This window comes from Balaenoptera borealis (genome assembly GCF_965194805.1).
Source record: "Balaenoptera borealis genome assembly, chromosome: 6".
NCBI classification, from domain to species: domain Eukaryota; kingdom Metazoa; phylum Chordata; class Mammalia; order Artiodactyla; family Balaenopteridae; genus Balaenoptera; species Balaenoptera borealis.
In genome coordinates this window covers 4,291,389-4,308,067 of record NC_138863.1, presented here as the reverse complement: position 1 = coordinate 4,308,067, position 16,679 = coordinate 4,291,389, and the positions used below count along the sequence as shown (strand labels likewise).

At 41.2% G+C, this 16,679-nt stretch overlaps 1 protein-coding gene across 5 annotated transcripts in view; it reads right to left on the bottom strand.

Annotated features, from left to right (window-relative positions):
- DRC11 (dynein regulatory complex subunit 11) overlaps positions 1 to 16,679 on the bottom strand; it is a 170,030-nt gene that overhangs the window by 138,981 nt on the left and 14,370 nt on the right. For 4 of the 5 annotated variants that reach the window (XM_082396881.1, XM_082396878.1, XM_082396879.1 and 1 more), the window contains exons 4-5: positions 14,122 to 14,313; positions 11,599 to 11,670 (exon numbers count right to left, since the gene is read on the bottom strand). In XM_082396881.1, coding sequence (XP_082253007.1) covers positions 11,599 to 11,670; positions 14,122 to 14,313 — 264 coding nt within the window. The remainder of the gene's footprint in view (positions 1 to 11,598; positions 11,671 to 14,121; positions 14,314 to 16,679) is intronic. The other variant, XM_082396880.1, reaches the window with a different exon arrangement.

Below are 16,679 nucleotides of genomic sequence, written 5' to 3'. Positions count from 1 at the left end.
AGAGAACACAATAATATACTATATATGGAAATACATCAGCTGTAGAATAATGCATCTTAATGAAGGCTTCCCATGTGAATAAACCATTATATTTACAAGTTTTCCACAGTTAATGACCCAGAACTGGCTAACGAAACCTAAGTTTATAGCATGGTCCTCCGTCAGCAAAAATATACATATTAATAATTGATGTTGCTGTAAAAATAGGACATAAGATGATGACTCCTGGGTTTGTGAAGAAATAGGACTCCATGGTCCATTAACTTAAAATGCTTATCTAATGTTTGATGGGCTTTGCCTTTAAAAATCCTTGGTCAAATTAGTAAGATAAAATGGACATTTGTCCAAATGACAATCTGTTCAATTTATCAGTCACAAATCCCCTTGCAAATAAGTGATTTAATGCTGGCGACTTCCTGGAGGAGCTCATGGTCTTGGGGGTACTGTAGTAACTTAAGGCGAGGAGGGAGCAGTGAGGGGAAGGTAGAGGGTCTATTCCAACAAATGACTGCCGTGGTCAGTGCAGAGATTAATCAGCTCCACGCAGCCCCCGGCTGGTCATCATTAGGGAGCACTCAGAGCCGCCCCATCAGCCCATGGGCTTGCGCTGCGCGCTTCCTGCGCAAATTTTACACATGGAATGCCTCACGCTGTGGAGTAAACTGCTCTTCGGTTGGTCCATTTTAAGATCGTGTGCATGCGTGTGCATGTGTGTGGACGTTCCCCAGTTTATAAAAATAAGCTCTTTTGTTTCACCATTTCATTTCACAGTAATATATCTATACTTGTATATCTGTGTGTATATAAACACATCTACTCAGAAAGAAGAACCCAGCAAGAAGAAGTGGAAAAGAAGTTGTGGGGAGAGTCAGAGCTGATGGTTTTCTTTTTAATTTTAAAAATTTATTTATTTATTTATTTAATTTTTGGCTGCATTGGGTCTTCATTGCTGTGGGCGGGCTTTCTCTAGTTGCCGCGAGCGGGGGCTATTCTTCGTTGTGGTGCACGGGCTGCTCATTGCGGTGGCTTCTCTTGTTGTGGAGCACGGGCTCTAGGCACGTGGGCTTCAGTAGTTGCAGCATGTGGGCTCAGTAGTTGTGGCTCGCCAGCTCTAGAGTGCAGGCTCAGTAGTTGTGGTGCACGGGCTTAGTTGCTCCGTGGCATGTGGGATCTTCCCGGACCAGGGATCAAACCTCTGTCCCCTGCATTGGCAGGAGGATTCTTAACCACTGCACCACCAGGGAAGCCGGCCGATGGTTTTCTTTTGCCCTCTGCTCATACTACAGCTATGGTAAATCTTTATTTTAGGATGCCACAACTTCAAATGGGTGCAAAACAATTAAAAATAGAGCAATTTCTAGCCCGTTAAATCTACTTTCTAGAAACTTGTAGTAGTTTTAAGATTTGCTTAATTAAGAGCTGGAATAGAACTGTATAGTTGAGCCTGTAATCGATTAGTGGTGGGAGCCAAATTTGCTACTTTTGTGTCCTACATTCTTTAAAAATGTTTTAAAATAAACACTTCCACAGCACTTAAAGTTTGCGAGACACTATTTTAACTGGTTTACAAATATTAACTAATTTATTCCTCATAAAAAGTAGCCTATGTATGAGTACCATTACTATCTTCATTTTATATATGCAGAAACTGAGGCACAGAGAGGTCAAAGAACTTGTCCAGGGTCACACAGCCAGGAAGTGGCAGACTGGGGCTTTGACCTGAAGCATGTACCTCCAGAATCTCTGCTCTTACCCTGTATGCTTTCTTGTATCTCTTCACTGATAGGTTTCTTCTGGCTTAAAATAGTTTTTCTGAAAATGGTTTTTTACGGGTACTATAGATCATACTTTTCAAAAATATACATTTGTAATTTTAACGGATATTGCTGAGCTGCCTTGCAAAGAGGTTGCAGGATTGCTTTACTCTTCCCCCCAACACTGTACAACAGAGCCTTTTTTCCCACACCTTGCCAACATTGTGACCTTAACCATTTTGATCTTGGCCAACTTAAATAGATAAAAAATGGCAATTTAATAAGCATTTTTAAATGAGTGATGTGAGCATTTAAACCCACAATTATAAGCCATTACACAAAATAAGAGTGGGGGCTTCCCTGGTGGCGCAGTGGTTGAGAGTCTGCCTGCCAATGCAGGGGACACGGGTTCGAGCCCTGGTCTGGGAAGATCCCACATGCCGCGGAGCAACTGGGCCCATGAGCCACAACTACTGAGCCTGCGCATCTGGAGCCTGTGCTCTGCAACAAGAGAGGCCACGATAGTGAGAGGCCCGCGCACTGCGATGAAGAGTGGCCCCCGCTTGCCGCAACTAGAGAAAGCCCTCTCAAGAGACGAAGACCCAACACAGCCAAAAATAAATAAGTTAATTAATTAAAAAAAAAAAAAGAAAACTTTAAAAATAAAAAATAAAAAAACAGTGAACACTTACTTAGTGCTCACAGGGTGCAGTGTGTCAGACACTATTTTAAATGCTTTATAGATACCAATTTCTTTAATACTTAACACACATCTTTGCCTGGGTGCTAGCACTATCTCCATTTTGCATATGTGGAAATCGAGGCACCAAGAAGCCAAGACACCACCTCAGTTCACACAGCGAGTAAATGGTGAAACCAGAATCTGAACCCAGGCAGGCTGGCTCCAGAGTTCCTGGCCTTAACCATTCTACTATGCTGCAGTAAAGGACTTTGTAATGGGCCCTAATCTGAGATAAATAAGGGCAAATGTCCTGCCCTAGAGTAGGGATAAAAGAATCCTGGGATCAGGTGACTAAAGGGAGAGAATTGTTTTGCTCATTGAGTTTCTGACGACCTGGGGAACCAGGGCAAGAATAAAGCAGAATAAGAATAACAATAAATACTTCCCAGAAATAAACCCACGCACACATGGTCAGTTAATCTACAACACACATAGGAGGCACAAACATACAATGGAGAAAAGACAGTCTCTTCAACAAATGGTGGTGGGAAAACTGGACAGCTACATGCAAAAAAGTGAAACTGGACCCCTATCTCACACCATATACAAGAATAAATTAGGGACTTCCCTGGTGGTGCAGTGATTAAGAATCTGCCTGCCAATGCAGGGGACATGGGTTTGATCCCTGGTCCAGGAAGATCCCACATGCCGCGGAGCAACTAGCCCTGTGCGCCACAACTACTGAGGCTGTGCTCTAGAGCCCCTGAGCCACAACTACTGAGCCCGCACGCCACAACTACTGAAGCCCGCGCACCTTAAGTCCGTGCTCCACAACAAGAGAAGCCACTGCAGTGAGAAGCCCACACACTGCAATGAAGAGTAGGTCCCGCTCGCCGCAACTAGAGAAAGCCCATGCGCAGCAACAAAGAACCAACACAGCCAAAAAGATAAAAAAATTAAAAAAAAATAAAGAGTTTAAAAAAAAAGAATAAATTAAAAATGTATTAAAGACTTTAATGTAAGGCCTGAAACCATAAAACTCCTAGAAGAAAACATAAGGCAGTAAACTCTTTGACATCAATCTGAATATTATTTTGGACTTCTCTCTGCAGGCAACGGCAACAAAAGCAAAAATAAACAAATGGGACTACATGCTTTTGCACAGCAAAGGAAACTATCAACAAAACTAAAAGGCCACCTACTGAATGGGAGAAAATACTTGCAAATTATGTATCTGATAAAGGGTTAATATTCAAAATATATAAAGAACTTATATAATTTAATGTCAAAAAACAAACAGCCCAATTAAAAAATGAGCAGATGACATAAACAGGCCTTTTTCCAAAGAAGACATACAGACAGCCAACAGAGACACATGAAAAGATGCTCAACATCACTAATCGTCAGGGAAATGAAAATCAAAACCACAATGAGATATCACCTCACACCTGTCAGACTGGCGATTATCAAAAAGCCAAAAAAATAACAAGTGTTGGTGAGGATATGGAGAAAAGGAAACCCTTTTACACTCCTGGAATGTAAACTGGTGCAGCCACTATGGAAAACAGTGTGTAGATTCCTCAAAAAATTAAAAATAGAACTACCATACAATCCAGCAATCCCACTTTTGGGTATTTATCTGAAGAAAACAAAAACACTCACTCGAAAAGATACATGTTCACGGAAGCATTATTTATGATAGTTGACATATGGAAGCAACCTAAGTGTCCGTCCATAGATGAATGAATAAAGAAGATGAATAAATGAATATATATATAGTACACACACACACACACACACACACACACACACAATGGAATATTATTCAGCCATAAAAAAGAATGAAATCTTGCCATCTAATGGCAATGAAATCTTGCCTTTTGAAATCTTGCCATTTAAGGTAGGTCCACCGTAAATCATTTAACTCCATACAGAATATTATTCAGCCATAAAAAAGAATGAAATCTTGCCATTTGCGGCAACATGGATGGGCCTGGAGGGTATTATGATAAGTGAAATAAGTCAGACAGAGAAACACAAATACCGTATGATTTCACTTATATGTGGAATTTAAAAATCAATACACATGGACATCAAACCAAAACCGAAACAGACTCATTGTTACAGAGAACAAAGCGGTTGCCAGAGGGGAGAGGGGGACTGGGTGGGGGGCGGGGGGGGATGCCAGGAGAAGTAGGTGAAAGAGATTAAGAGAAACAAACTTCCAGTTATGAAATACATAAGTCACTGGAGTGAAACGCACAGCATAGGGCATATAGTCAATAATATTGTAGTAACTTTGTGGGGTGACCATTTCAAAATGTACATAAACGTCAAATCACTATGATATATACCTGAAACTAATATGATCCTGCATGACAATTATACTTCAATAAAAAATACTTAAAATCAAACTAAAGGTTCCCAGTCAACTAGACTGTAAGATCTCATTTAACAGAAAAGAAAATGGTGAGTTTTCTTTTTTTCCCAAAGCATCTTGAGGTGGACTTTTGAATCACAAAAATTATTCAGGGTGTCCTCCTCGGGCTCTGATTCCCTTGCTCAACCTAAGAGCCTTTCATGCATGCCTGTATCAGGATCACTGCTTTTCCTGGTTTGCAAACATTTTCCTGGTGCAACACACACAGTGTACGTGGTGGGCAGTGCCCGCTGCCCTAGGGATCTCCGAATTCTCCCTCTGCAGCTGGGTAAGACTCGGACCCTGTTGGGCTGTTCCAGTGGCACTGCTTTTCCAGATTGCACTTTTAATAGACTAATTTCAAGTTCATAAATCTGAGTGAGACAGGCTGGGACCTGGGACCCTTTGCTGTAGTGCTTGCACCTGGACAAACGTCTCCTCCAGCAACAAAAAACAAAGAAACTATAAGGGACTAAAAATAACTGCGTGCAGGCACAGTTGGGGCAAATCATGAACAACCAGATACATAAAGACCAAAAACCCAACTGCCACTTCTGAGGAGCCGTGAGCAAAATCAGGGTGTTGGGAGCAAAAGCAGGGCGCTGAGCATGCCCCCAGCACACCACACCACCAAAGGGGTGGGCAAAACAACTAAGCCACCCCTCCAGCCCAACCCCTGGACACACCCCCCTACCCTCACCTCCTACAAGGAACCAGCTCGCCCACACTCAGGGAGTGAGCAAGGGCACCGTTACTTGTTTTCGCCCCCTCCAGCTGCAGCAGGGGCCCCAACAGAGCCTAGCCTGAATTTCTTCGGGCCTCTTAGCAATTTCTATTGATTAAGGAGGCTAAGAATCCTGGCCGGTAACACGAGCAGCAAATAACAAGGGCCAAGTTACTTTATATTTTGAAATCAGCGGCATGCATGTGTTAGGCAACAACTTATTTTGAAATATTTTGTTTTGTTACATAGAGATGTCATGATGCATCGTGATAGTTTTCCTTTGTACAAAATCATTCAGTTATCGGGACAAAGTGATGTAATTTTCCAAGACGACGACCATCAGCCACCATTCCTTGAAGGCAACCCGTCTAAGCTCTAGGCTGCGTCCGGAAGCCCTTCTAACAGCTCTCTGAAATAGGTAGTACTATCCTGCTCTTACAGAAGGAGAAACTGAGGCTCAGGGGGAGGGTGAGTGAGTGGCTCAAAGTGTCCGCCCCCCGACCCACGTGGTAGAGGGGCCACCCCAGACACCTGCCTCTCCATCCACCTGGCAGGCCAACCCTTCAAAGGCCAAGGGGAGACGTGCACTCATTTCTAAGATGCTGCTGTCCCCAGACACTTAGGGAAACAGCGTTTTTTTTGCATTTAAAAAGTAAAATAGGGGCTTCCCTGGTGGCGCAGTGGTTGAGAATCTGCCTGCCAATGCAGGGGACACGGGTTCGAGCCCTGGTCTGGGAAGATCCCACATGCCGTGGAGCAACTAGGCCCCTGAGCCACAACTACTGAGCCTGCACGTCTGGAGCCTGTGCTCCGCAACAAGAGAGGCCGCGATAGTGAGAGGTCCGCGCACCGCGATGAAGAGTGGCCCCCGCTTGCCGCAACTAGAGAAAGCCCTCGCACAGAAACGAAGATCCAACACAGCCATAAATAAATAAATAAATAAATAAATAAAATAAACCCAAAGTTTAAAAAAAAAAAAGTAAGCTGAAATAAACATTTAAAAAAAAGTAAAATAAAACTAAAACAAAGCAAAACAAAACCCCATAAATCATGGCAAATCTGTTTTTTAATACATTTGCTTCTAGAAACAACCAAAGGTCATTTGGAGCCAAATATAATGAATAATGCACAGGACCAAGCTGGATGCCATGGTTTGGGGTTGAAATCAAAGTGTGATCGTAAAGACCGCTTCACTTTGATCCTTCACTCATTTTGGCTTTGACAGCAGTTCCCAAAGCGGAGCCCCTGAGGGCCCCGGACCAAGGGGAGCCTTAGGAGGGAGCCGCCTTTCGGGAGCATTCATTGGGTGCCCAAGCTCCTACCTGGGGCTACTTGTTAATAAGAAATGAGTCTAATTTATTGACCAAAAAATAATCTATAAGGTAGCTTGTTTCATGTTAGAATTTGAAAGTGAGCAGGGTGTTACGGTGTTTTGAGGATTTAGCTGATGCATTTCAGTGACAGTTCTTCGTGTTTAATAAGTGTCCCCTAGTGTTCTTTATTATATAATGCAAACATTGATAGCTTCAGGGTAACATAAAATACACCATGGTCATGGCTGTAGGACACATTATTTCAAAGGAACCCACAGAATGAAATGTATTACATTCATTAAGTGTCCTCCTTCATCCACTCCGTTGACTCTGCCAATTAAAATAACTGCACATGAATTTTTAGAGTGCTATTTGTTTTCCTTTGTAGATTTTAGAATATAAATATTTAAAATGGCAATATCAAAAAATAATTTATATGACAATGGTAAAGGCAACATTTAGTCAGGAACTGAGGACATAATGATGTCGTTTGCTCTAATTCTCGTTTCAGTTACTAAATAATCACCCCTGGAAATAGGCCAAGCTTCCCACAAAGATACAAATACTGTTTTGATCAGAGAAGTCAATGGTTTATACACTGGTATGATATAACAAAGTAAAATAATGGAAAAATGAAATTTTAAAATGAGTAGACACTATCTTAATTAGTGATATAGTGAAAAATGTATTTAATTGAAAACATTCCCAGGATTTGGGGTAATGGATTTTTATGGTTATCAGCCAGCAAACAGAAGATACCATTCTTTTAAAAACTGAATCCATATATTTCTCAATGGTGTAAAATTTCATAGAACACGTAATACCAAGAGAAGACATGCTTGGAAAAAAAGCAAACTGGAGAAAGTCGCATTTAATACGAAACAGACAACCTGTCCTCTTTTTACTATCCAAACTCTGTACTGCTGAAAAATTAAAACAGACTTCCTTTATTTGAGCTCAGCATATACAAACGACAAAGTAAAACAGAAAAATTACAGTAAAAAACATGTTACTCTATCTTTATGTGGTACCAATGTAAGCCATTAAAACCTTAGGTTAAAAAAATAGCATTTGGCCATTCCCTAAGTTTCTGGCCTGTTACGCATCATATTCAGTAAATGTCGGCTGAATTAAATTAAATGGAAGTGGTTGAGTCAAACTGCTGCTTACATAAAATTTCATGTTAAACTTAGATTATCTTAGATTGAATCTTCTGACTGCTAGTTTAATTTTTAAAGTAGAAAATTGGAGATAACCATTGTTTTTATCATTACATCTCATATTTCTGTGTCTCTAATGGGTAGAACAGAGAAACAATTCTGTATCATAACCTGTCCACCTACGTACATACACCAAACAATTTGGAGATCTGAATAGAAAAAATTGATAATATTCTATGGCTGTTTGCTTTTAGTTTTAAATGTGTGCCTTTTTTTTCCAGTTAATGCAGTAAAATTGAAACATTTTGGAAAATACAATTAAAACAAAAAACTTCCAAAGTTCCGACATGAAAAAAGGAGCACGATATAAACTTTCTTTCCTTTGTATGTGCATGTATGTGTGTATGTATTTAGTTGAAATCCTATTATATGTATAATTCTAAATCCTGTATTTTCACTCTGAGCATTTTCACATCAAAAATGATTCATAAACATATTTTTTTAATGGTGGTCTATCACTACTTAAAGGTAGGTCCACCATAAATCATTTAACTCCATCCCTACTCTAGAACACTAGGATTGTGTATTTCCAATTTTTTGTTATTAAAAACAACACTGTAGGAAACGTCTATGCACATAAACCTTTATTTCTGATGATTTCTTTAAGCTAGAACTAGAACTCAGGGGGAAGGATATATTTTAATGATTGTGTTGCCTCTTTCAGAAAAGGTGAATCAATTTAACTCACCGTGTATGAGAATAAGCATCTCATCACACTCTTGTCAATAATTATAACTTGATCTTACATTTAGGTCTTTAATCCATTTTGAGTTTATGTTTGTGTATGGTGTTAGGGAGCGTTCTAATTTCATGCTTTTACATGTAGCTGTCCAGTTTTCCCAGCACCACTTATTGAAGAGACTGTCTTTTCTCCATTGTATATTCTTGCCTCCTCTGTCATAGATTAATTGAACCAAGGTGCGTGGGTTTATTTCTGGGCTTTCTATACCGTTCCATTGACCTATGTGTCTGTTTTTGTGTGAAGACCATATTGTTTTGATTACTGTAGCTTTGTAGTATAGTCTGAAGTCAGGGGGTCTGATTCCTCCAGCTCCGTCTTTCTTTCTCAAGATTGCTTTGGCTCTTTGAGGTCTTTTGTGTTTCCATATAAATTCAAAAAATTTTTGTTCTAGTTCTGTGAAAAATGCCATTGGTAATTTGATAGGGATCGCACTGAATCTACAGATTGCCTTGGGTAGTGTGGTTATTTTAACAATATTGATTTTTCCAATATAACATGAAAAAACTTTTCCCCCCAGTAAGACAGATACAACTTGCCTTCTATCATCAGTTCTAACATACATATTTTTCACAGTTTAACATATCTGAAATGTTAAATATACAGGGATGGCTGTATATTACAATCAGGGATGTGTTTTGGTTTATTTGCCAGAACATTTTCTTTTATTTTCAATCATGATGTATCTTATAATGAATAACATCTTAGATTCAATGAAATACAGTATCTCATTTAATTTTTAACTTGTATTTTTTGGCCATTAGTGATTAGTGATGATTCCTATAGAACCACCTCAATATACATTTCCATGTTCAGTGAACTAAAAACAATTTTTAAATTGTGGTGAAAACCACATAACATAAAATTTATCATCTTAGCCATTTGTAAGTATACCATTCAGTAGTGTTGAGTATATTCATATTGTTACACAACAGATCTGGAAAACTTTTTTTTTTTTGCAAACTGAAACTTTATACCCATTGAACTACTCTTCATTGCCCCTCCCTGAGCTCCTGGCAACCTTCTACTTCCTGTCTCTATGAGTTTGACAACTTTAGATGCCTCATAAAGATAGAATCATACAGCATGTGTCTTTTTGTGACTGGCTTGTCTCACTTAGCATAATGTCCTCAAAGTTCATCCATGCTGTAGCGTGTGTCAAGATTTCCCTCTTTTTATGGCTGAATCATATTGCACCCAGCACAGTTTTGAAATCATAAAGATCTATAACAACTGACAGGCACTCACCCATTTGATTCTCATGGCACCTCAACAACCAAGAAATAAAAGATGGGCTGGGATCCTAGGGGTTTTCAATTCTAAAAATTAATGTTGACTTATTTTTGAAACTCAAAGATCAAAAAGAAATCAAGAATGCAGGTGGTGAAATCAGGGTATTTCTTGAATCATATATGCCACTCTGATATGAGTCACCATGTTTTTTAAGATAAGAAAGCCTGGACGTCACAATTGAGGTTCCGCACACAGGTGCAGTGAGCGTACACCCCTTCACCAGGGAAAGACGCTCTTCCAAGTGTCTGCACCACGGAGGTGAATCCCTTCCTCAAACAAAATAATTCCTGTTTTCCATTCTGTGCTGACGACAGAGGTGATGCACAGAGGCCGAAGTGCAGGTGCAGCAGTCAGGATGCGGGGCTGGAGGAGAATATATGCTATTCTAAAACGATTTACCACGTCGTCTGTCACTTAGAACAGGCCATTTTAAAAGTGATGCAAGAGCAAAGAGTGAGTTCTGGGATCAACCAAAAACATGCCTATTTAAATTTTCTTTTCTGAGGTCTTAGGATTTAAAGTAAATTAGAAGATCTTATCAGTGATATTACTGTAAATAGAAAAAATAGCATTTGGTCCCACATTCAGGGTATTGCTCTGTAACTTTCATCACTTTTGTCTTAAAAAACATGGGGTGGACCCTATGACTTGCTGATAACCATCAGAATAGGACAAAGGTGATGCCTACCACTTCCATAATCATTTGTGTGGGATTGTAAGCAGCTCCCCGTCCCCCAGCTCTGATGAAGCAAGTTGCCACATGGAAAGCCCACTTGGCAAGGGGCTGGGGGCTACCTCCAGCTAACAACTGGCAAAAAAACTGAGGCGTTCAGTCTGGCAGCCCATCAGGAACTGAATCCAGCCCACAACCACACAACCGTGGAAGCAGATCCTTCCCCAGTTGAGCCTCAGGATGAGACCCCATCCTCAGCCGACACCTTGACTGCAGCCTGTGAGCCTCTGGGCGGAAGACTCAGTCAAGCCCAGACTCCTGACCCACAGAAACCGAGGTAACACACGTGTGTTGTTGCAGCTGCTAAGTCTGTGGCAGTAACTAAGTAATATACCCTTTCAACTCTGATTCAGTACTCACCATGGAGATCACCCAAAAGAAGGCAGCTGTATCAGGGCAAACCCATTCTCAGGACCACGAATACTAACATATACTAACAAAGTGTAGGGCACAGCTGATATTGGTGGGCAGCTCACAGCTTGTCCCACCTTTGGAGCAGCCCGTGTATTCCAGCAGACGTGTAAACAGACAAGACCCTGCTGTCTCTGGATCACCCGGGGCAGGCTTCTAGATAACACAGGTGATTCCATTCTCTTAAGTCACCGGTCATGTATTTTGCTTTCCTTTCTTCTCTCAAAAACTCTCTAAGGAAGACACAAGTCTTACAGATTCTATTGCCTTTAAGAAAACCAGATGCTTATTTGTCTATAAGAAAACTTACCATACCCAAGAATATCATCTCCTCTTCTCTCTCTCTTTCAGTTCTCTTGCACTGGTGGAAACCTCGCCAAACCTATAAATAAATAAATGGTTACTTGTTTAATACATAAAAAATAAAGAAAACATGGTCACACTGTTTCTCCCATGTAACCTGCACATCCCAAATGATGTAATGATTATGCGGTCAAGGTCGTGCACCTGTGTGTGTTGATGGAGTATTTTTTCTTTCGTGATCACAGGCAAAATTTTTAAAGGAAGTATGAATCACAGAAGTGGCCTATACCATTGTCCACTCTCCCAGGACCCAACTGTGGACCCTGATGAGGACCTTTGTCCAGGGCCTCCCTATTGAACAAGGGGTACTAGAGGCAGTTCTGTCCACCCAGGGACAAGACAGGACCCACCCTTGTCCCTGGGAGCAAACTGGAGGGTCCACTGCTGACCCAGCAACAGCCTCACACCTGTTAGGATGGCTGTTATCAAAAAGACAAGAGATAACAAGTGTCAGCGAGGATGCGGAGAAAAGGGAACCTTCCTGTACTGTTGGTGGAAATGTAACTGGGTGCATCCACTATGGAAAACAGCATGCAGGTTCCTTGAAAAAATTAAAAATAGAACTACCATATGATCCATAAATTCCACTCCTGGGTGTTCATCTGAAGAAAAGGAAAACACTAATTTGAAAAGATACATGTGCCCCCATGTTCACTGCAGTATTATTCACAATAGCCAAGATATGGAAACAACCTAAGTGTCTGTCGATGGATGAATGTATAAAGAAAATGTGATGCACACATACAATGAAGTATTATTCAGCTACGAAAAGAAGGAAATCCTGCCATTTGCGACAATGTGTATGAATTTTGTGGGCATTATGCTAAGAGAAGTAAGTCACACAGAGAAAGACAAATACTTTATGCTTTCACTTACATATGGAATCTAAAAGTACCAAATGTATAGAAATAGAGAGTAGCTTCGGTGGCTGCCAGGGGCTGGGTGGGTGAGGGAAATGGGTGAAGGTGGTCAAAGGACACAAACATCCAGTTATAAAATGAATACATTCTGGGGGTATCATGTACAGCATGGTGACTATAGTTAACAATACTGTAATTTATACTTGCAAATTGCTAAGAGAGTTGACCTCAAATGCTCTCACTACAAGAAAAAATGGCAATTATGTGAGGTGATGGATGTGTTAAGTAACCTTACTGTGGCAATCATTTTGAAATACACACATATATCAAATCACAATGTCGTACTCTTAAAGTTACACAATGTTATATGTCAAATGTATCTCAATAAAGCTGGGGAGCAAAAAGAAATAGCCTATAGTTTTTGTTAGTGAGGTTCCTCTACCTGTATTTCTTCAAGAGAAGCTTCTAGATTGCAGGAGTGTGGGGCTAAATCTAAGGGTGGCACTTCAGAGTTTTAACAGAAAAGTTTCCACTGTAACATGGAGAAATATAACACAGCAACATCCAAGAATTATACAACTCAAGCTCTGAACTCAGATGCTCATTTAAAATTTTATATCCCATAGAGAACAGACTTGTGGTTGCCAAGGGCTGGGGTGGGGAGGGATGGTCTGGGGATGAGCAGATGCAAACTATTATGTATAGAATGGATAAACAACAAGGTCCTACTGTATAGCACAGGGGACTATATTCAATATCCTGAGATAAACCATAACGGAAAAGAATATGAAAAAGAATACATATGTGTATAACTGAATCACTTTGCTGTACAGCAGAAATTAACACAACATTGTAAATCAACTACACTTCAATAAAATAAATATTAAAAAACCTTATATCCCCACAGAAACTTGAAAGAAAATAGTCGATCATCTGTGTCTCCCCAGCATTCCCACCACTCCCATTCAAACACAATTAGGGACAAGATTCCTGATCTTCTGGCTCTGTTTAATGTCCTTATGCTTACTTTCTCCCCAGCCTAACTCTAACTTGTGTCACGTTGCCATCTTCTGCATTTTCCCATGAGCAACCTTAGTCACAATTTGAAAAAAGATGGGGTATAACTCGAGGGTGGTCATCTGACAAAGGGAAGGAAACTTCAAGGGCCTCTTCTGAAAGGACCATCTGTGTTCTGGTTATTAGTGGTGGTCACTGGAGCTTCTGCAAATGGCACACGCTTCTGCAAGCTCCCAGGTGTTAACTCTGCTCCCCTTCTATAATTACCATGTCTGCGTGTAAATGTATTTTAAAAAATTCAGTGAGGACTTATATAGCAACATTCTTTCCAACAGTTATCGGTGATCTTTAAAAATATTTCAATAATATGCCTGAGTTTCATACCTATTTATAACAAAATTAAAAAAAATACAACGAAGCTTGCTTAACAGTTTCCCCAGGGTAAGATAATCAGTCCTTCTGGAATTTAGGCCAGTCCTACTAAAGGTAGGACGTGGGAATTTTGAGTTTCAGAGCTCACCCCCACCCCTGGTCTGCATCTCCAGCTGTGTCAAGACACCTTGCCCCCAAGTCCAAAAGCGCCCCATTCACACCTTCTGGATACACAGTGCAGCAGTCCCCACGTCTGCTACTCTCTCGCCCAGTAACCTGGCTTGCTTTGCTCTGTATTCTTGAAGATAGATTTGCTTCATGAACATGGCTCTTAGGCGCCCTTGCCGTGCCCTCTCGGCGACCTGGATTAGTTTAACAGCCTCTTCTAGGGGGATAGGCTTTACAGGGTATTTCTGCAAAAACATTTAAGATAAATCAATGTTTAAACATGTTCATGACGTCAGCTGATTCCAGAAACATCACATGCTAACTTCTGACACCACCCTGCTGAGAGTCTCCAAACTGCTGATAGTATGATAGCCATTCGATATGAATCATTTTTTCCCATGAATACGTATATTTTGATACTATGCCACATTCACGCCATGGGCCCATACTTAAGGACCCCTTAAGCTCTCCTCTACCATTTTGAACAAAATACTAATTAGCTCCACAAGGTTTTAGGTTGGCAGCAAATTATACGAGGAATGTCAATAAAATGGATTGAAATAAACTTGAAATTGCTGTCACTGTTTCATTAACTTAATAGTAGAAATGTACAAATTCAAAACATATCTACTATGAGAATTTGAAATGTGAAATATAGATGAAGTCAAATGCTGACTTTAAAATCAATTACAGGATGACCTAGTGAATATGACTAATATTAGAATCATTTTAGGAGTATTTAATTTTGTCGCATATTAACGCATATATGTGGAATCTAGAAAAATGGTATAGATGAACTTATTGGCAAAGCAGAAGTAGAGACACAGACGTAGAGAACTGATGTATGGATACCAAGGGGGAAAAGGGGGGGGGGTGGGAGGAATTGGGAGATTGGGATTGACATATATACACTACTGATACTATATATAAATGAGAACATACTGTATAGCACAGGGAACTCTACTTAATGCACTGTGGTGACCTAAATGGGAGGGAAATCCAAAAGGGAGGGGATAGATGTATATGCATGGCTGATTCATTTTGCTGTACAGTAGAGGCTAACACAACCTTGTAAAGCAACTATACTCCAATAAAAATTAATTAATAAAAAAACCTTTATATGGGAAATGTGTGCCAGTACCTGCACACTTGCACTTTAAAACATCTGAATGTGATGGTTACTATTAAGACTGAGAAAATCAGGCTCATGCAATAGGATGTTGTCTTTGGAGATCTCAAGTGGGGTGTGTTTAGGCAAGGTCTGGCGAGGCGCGGTGCTGTTTTCTGAGGAGAGGGACAAGAGCAAGGCTGCTGGGGGCGTCCTGGGTCCTGCATGAGCTCAGGCGCTGTTCCTGGAAGGAGGGAAAAGCTGTGGACCTGGCCTGGTTTCACCCAAGCCTCCTGAGTGGATAGAGGCAGAAGGGAGAGGCCTTCTGAATTCGAAAAACACTCAATCATGGGCTGAGTCTTTTCCCAGGCCTCAGAGGACAGCGATGGCCACCCCATCAGGGTCCAGGGCAAGACACTGTGGGACCAGGTAGAGGTGCTCCAATTCATCCCTTGGACCAAAGTTTCCCGGGACGGTCACTTCTCTGTGCAACAGGGGGCGGTGCAGAGAAAGGGGCAAGTAGGGGAGAAATGGGACATTTACTGAGGACCTACAGATGCCAGATGCTTCTCACATGTGTTCTCATCAAGTTCACAGAGCAACTGCCAAGACAGGTATTACTGTGACCACTTAAGAAGACCGAGGCTGAAAAAAGTAAAATAATTTACGCAAGTTCCCACGGTTAGTCAGGGGTGGAGCCCCCTGGGACCGAGACGGACCACCCTCTTTCCACGAAAGCACCCACTGCCCCTCAGCATGGGGACACCTAGAGCCTTATAGGAGGAAGCTCTTTCACACAACAATTGCTCATCAGGGTTTGGTTTTCAGGGGGATCCTGCTGCTTCGAATTTGCAGTGAGCACTCCTTTTCAATAATGCGTTTTGCACGTGAGGGTAAAATGAATATTATGCTGGCATTAAAGCAGCTGATGTATGTAAAAACCCTTAAGCCCAGAGCAGGTGCCTGGCAAACATTAGTTATTATTGTCTATTTCCTTTAGATTCCATACTGTCATTCTAAAAATAATTTCAGCTTCTATGGGATACTTGTGAGGGATTTTGTGTCATCTACTCAGTCCGACAAGGATTTTTTGAACATCAGTGAAATATTCAGCATGATTACTATAGGAGTGGGCAGTAATTTTCCCTTATCAAAATTCTTCTTGGGGTATACATTGCATGTATCTGCAAGAAATAAGCAGCTTAAGGTGAGAGCGGCGGTCCAGTGAGACACTGAAGGGCATGGGAAAGTCACACAGATGGCTGGGTGTTGCTCAGAAGCCCCGTGTTCTGCGGGGCATTAGGCACCCCTGAAACGGGGCCTGGAGCAGAGATGAACAGCTCGACCTAACGAGCAGAAAGGAGCCACCAGGGCTGGACGCGGAGTGAGGGAGGAGAGAAACCTTCCTGCTGCTGACCCCGCACAAACCAGAGGGACAGTGGGGCGGAGAATCGGCAGAGAGGGCATCTTCGGGTTTGACTGCGGCGTGTGCCAGGTAACCTC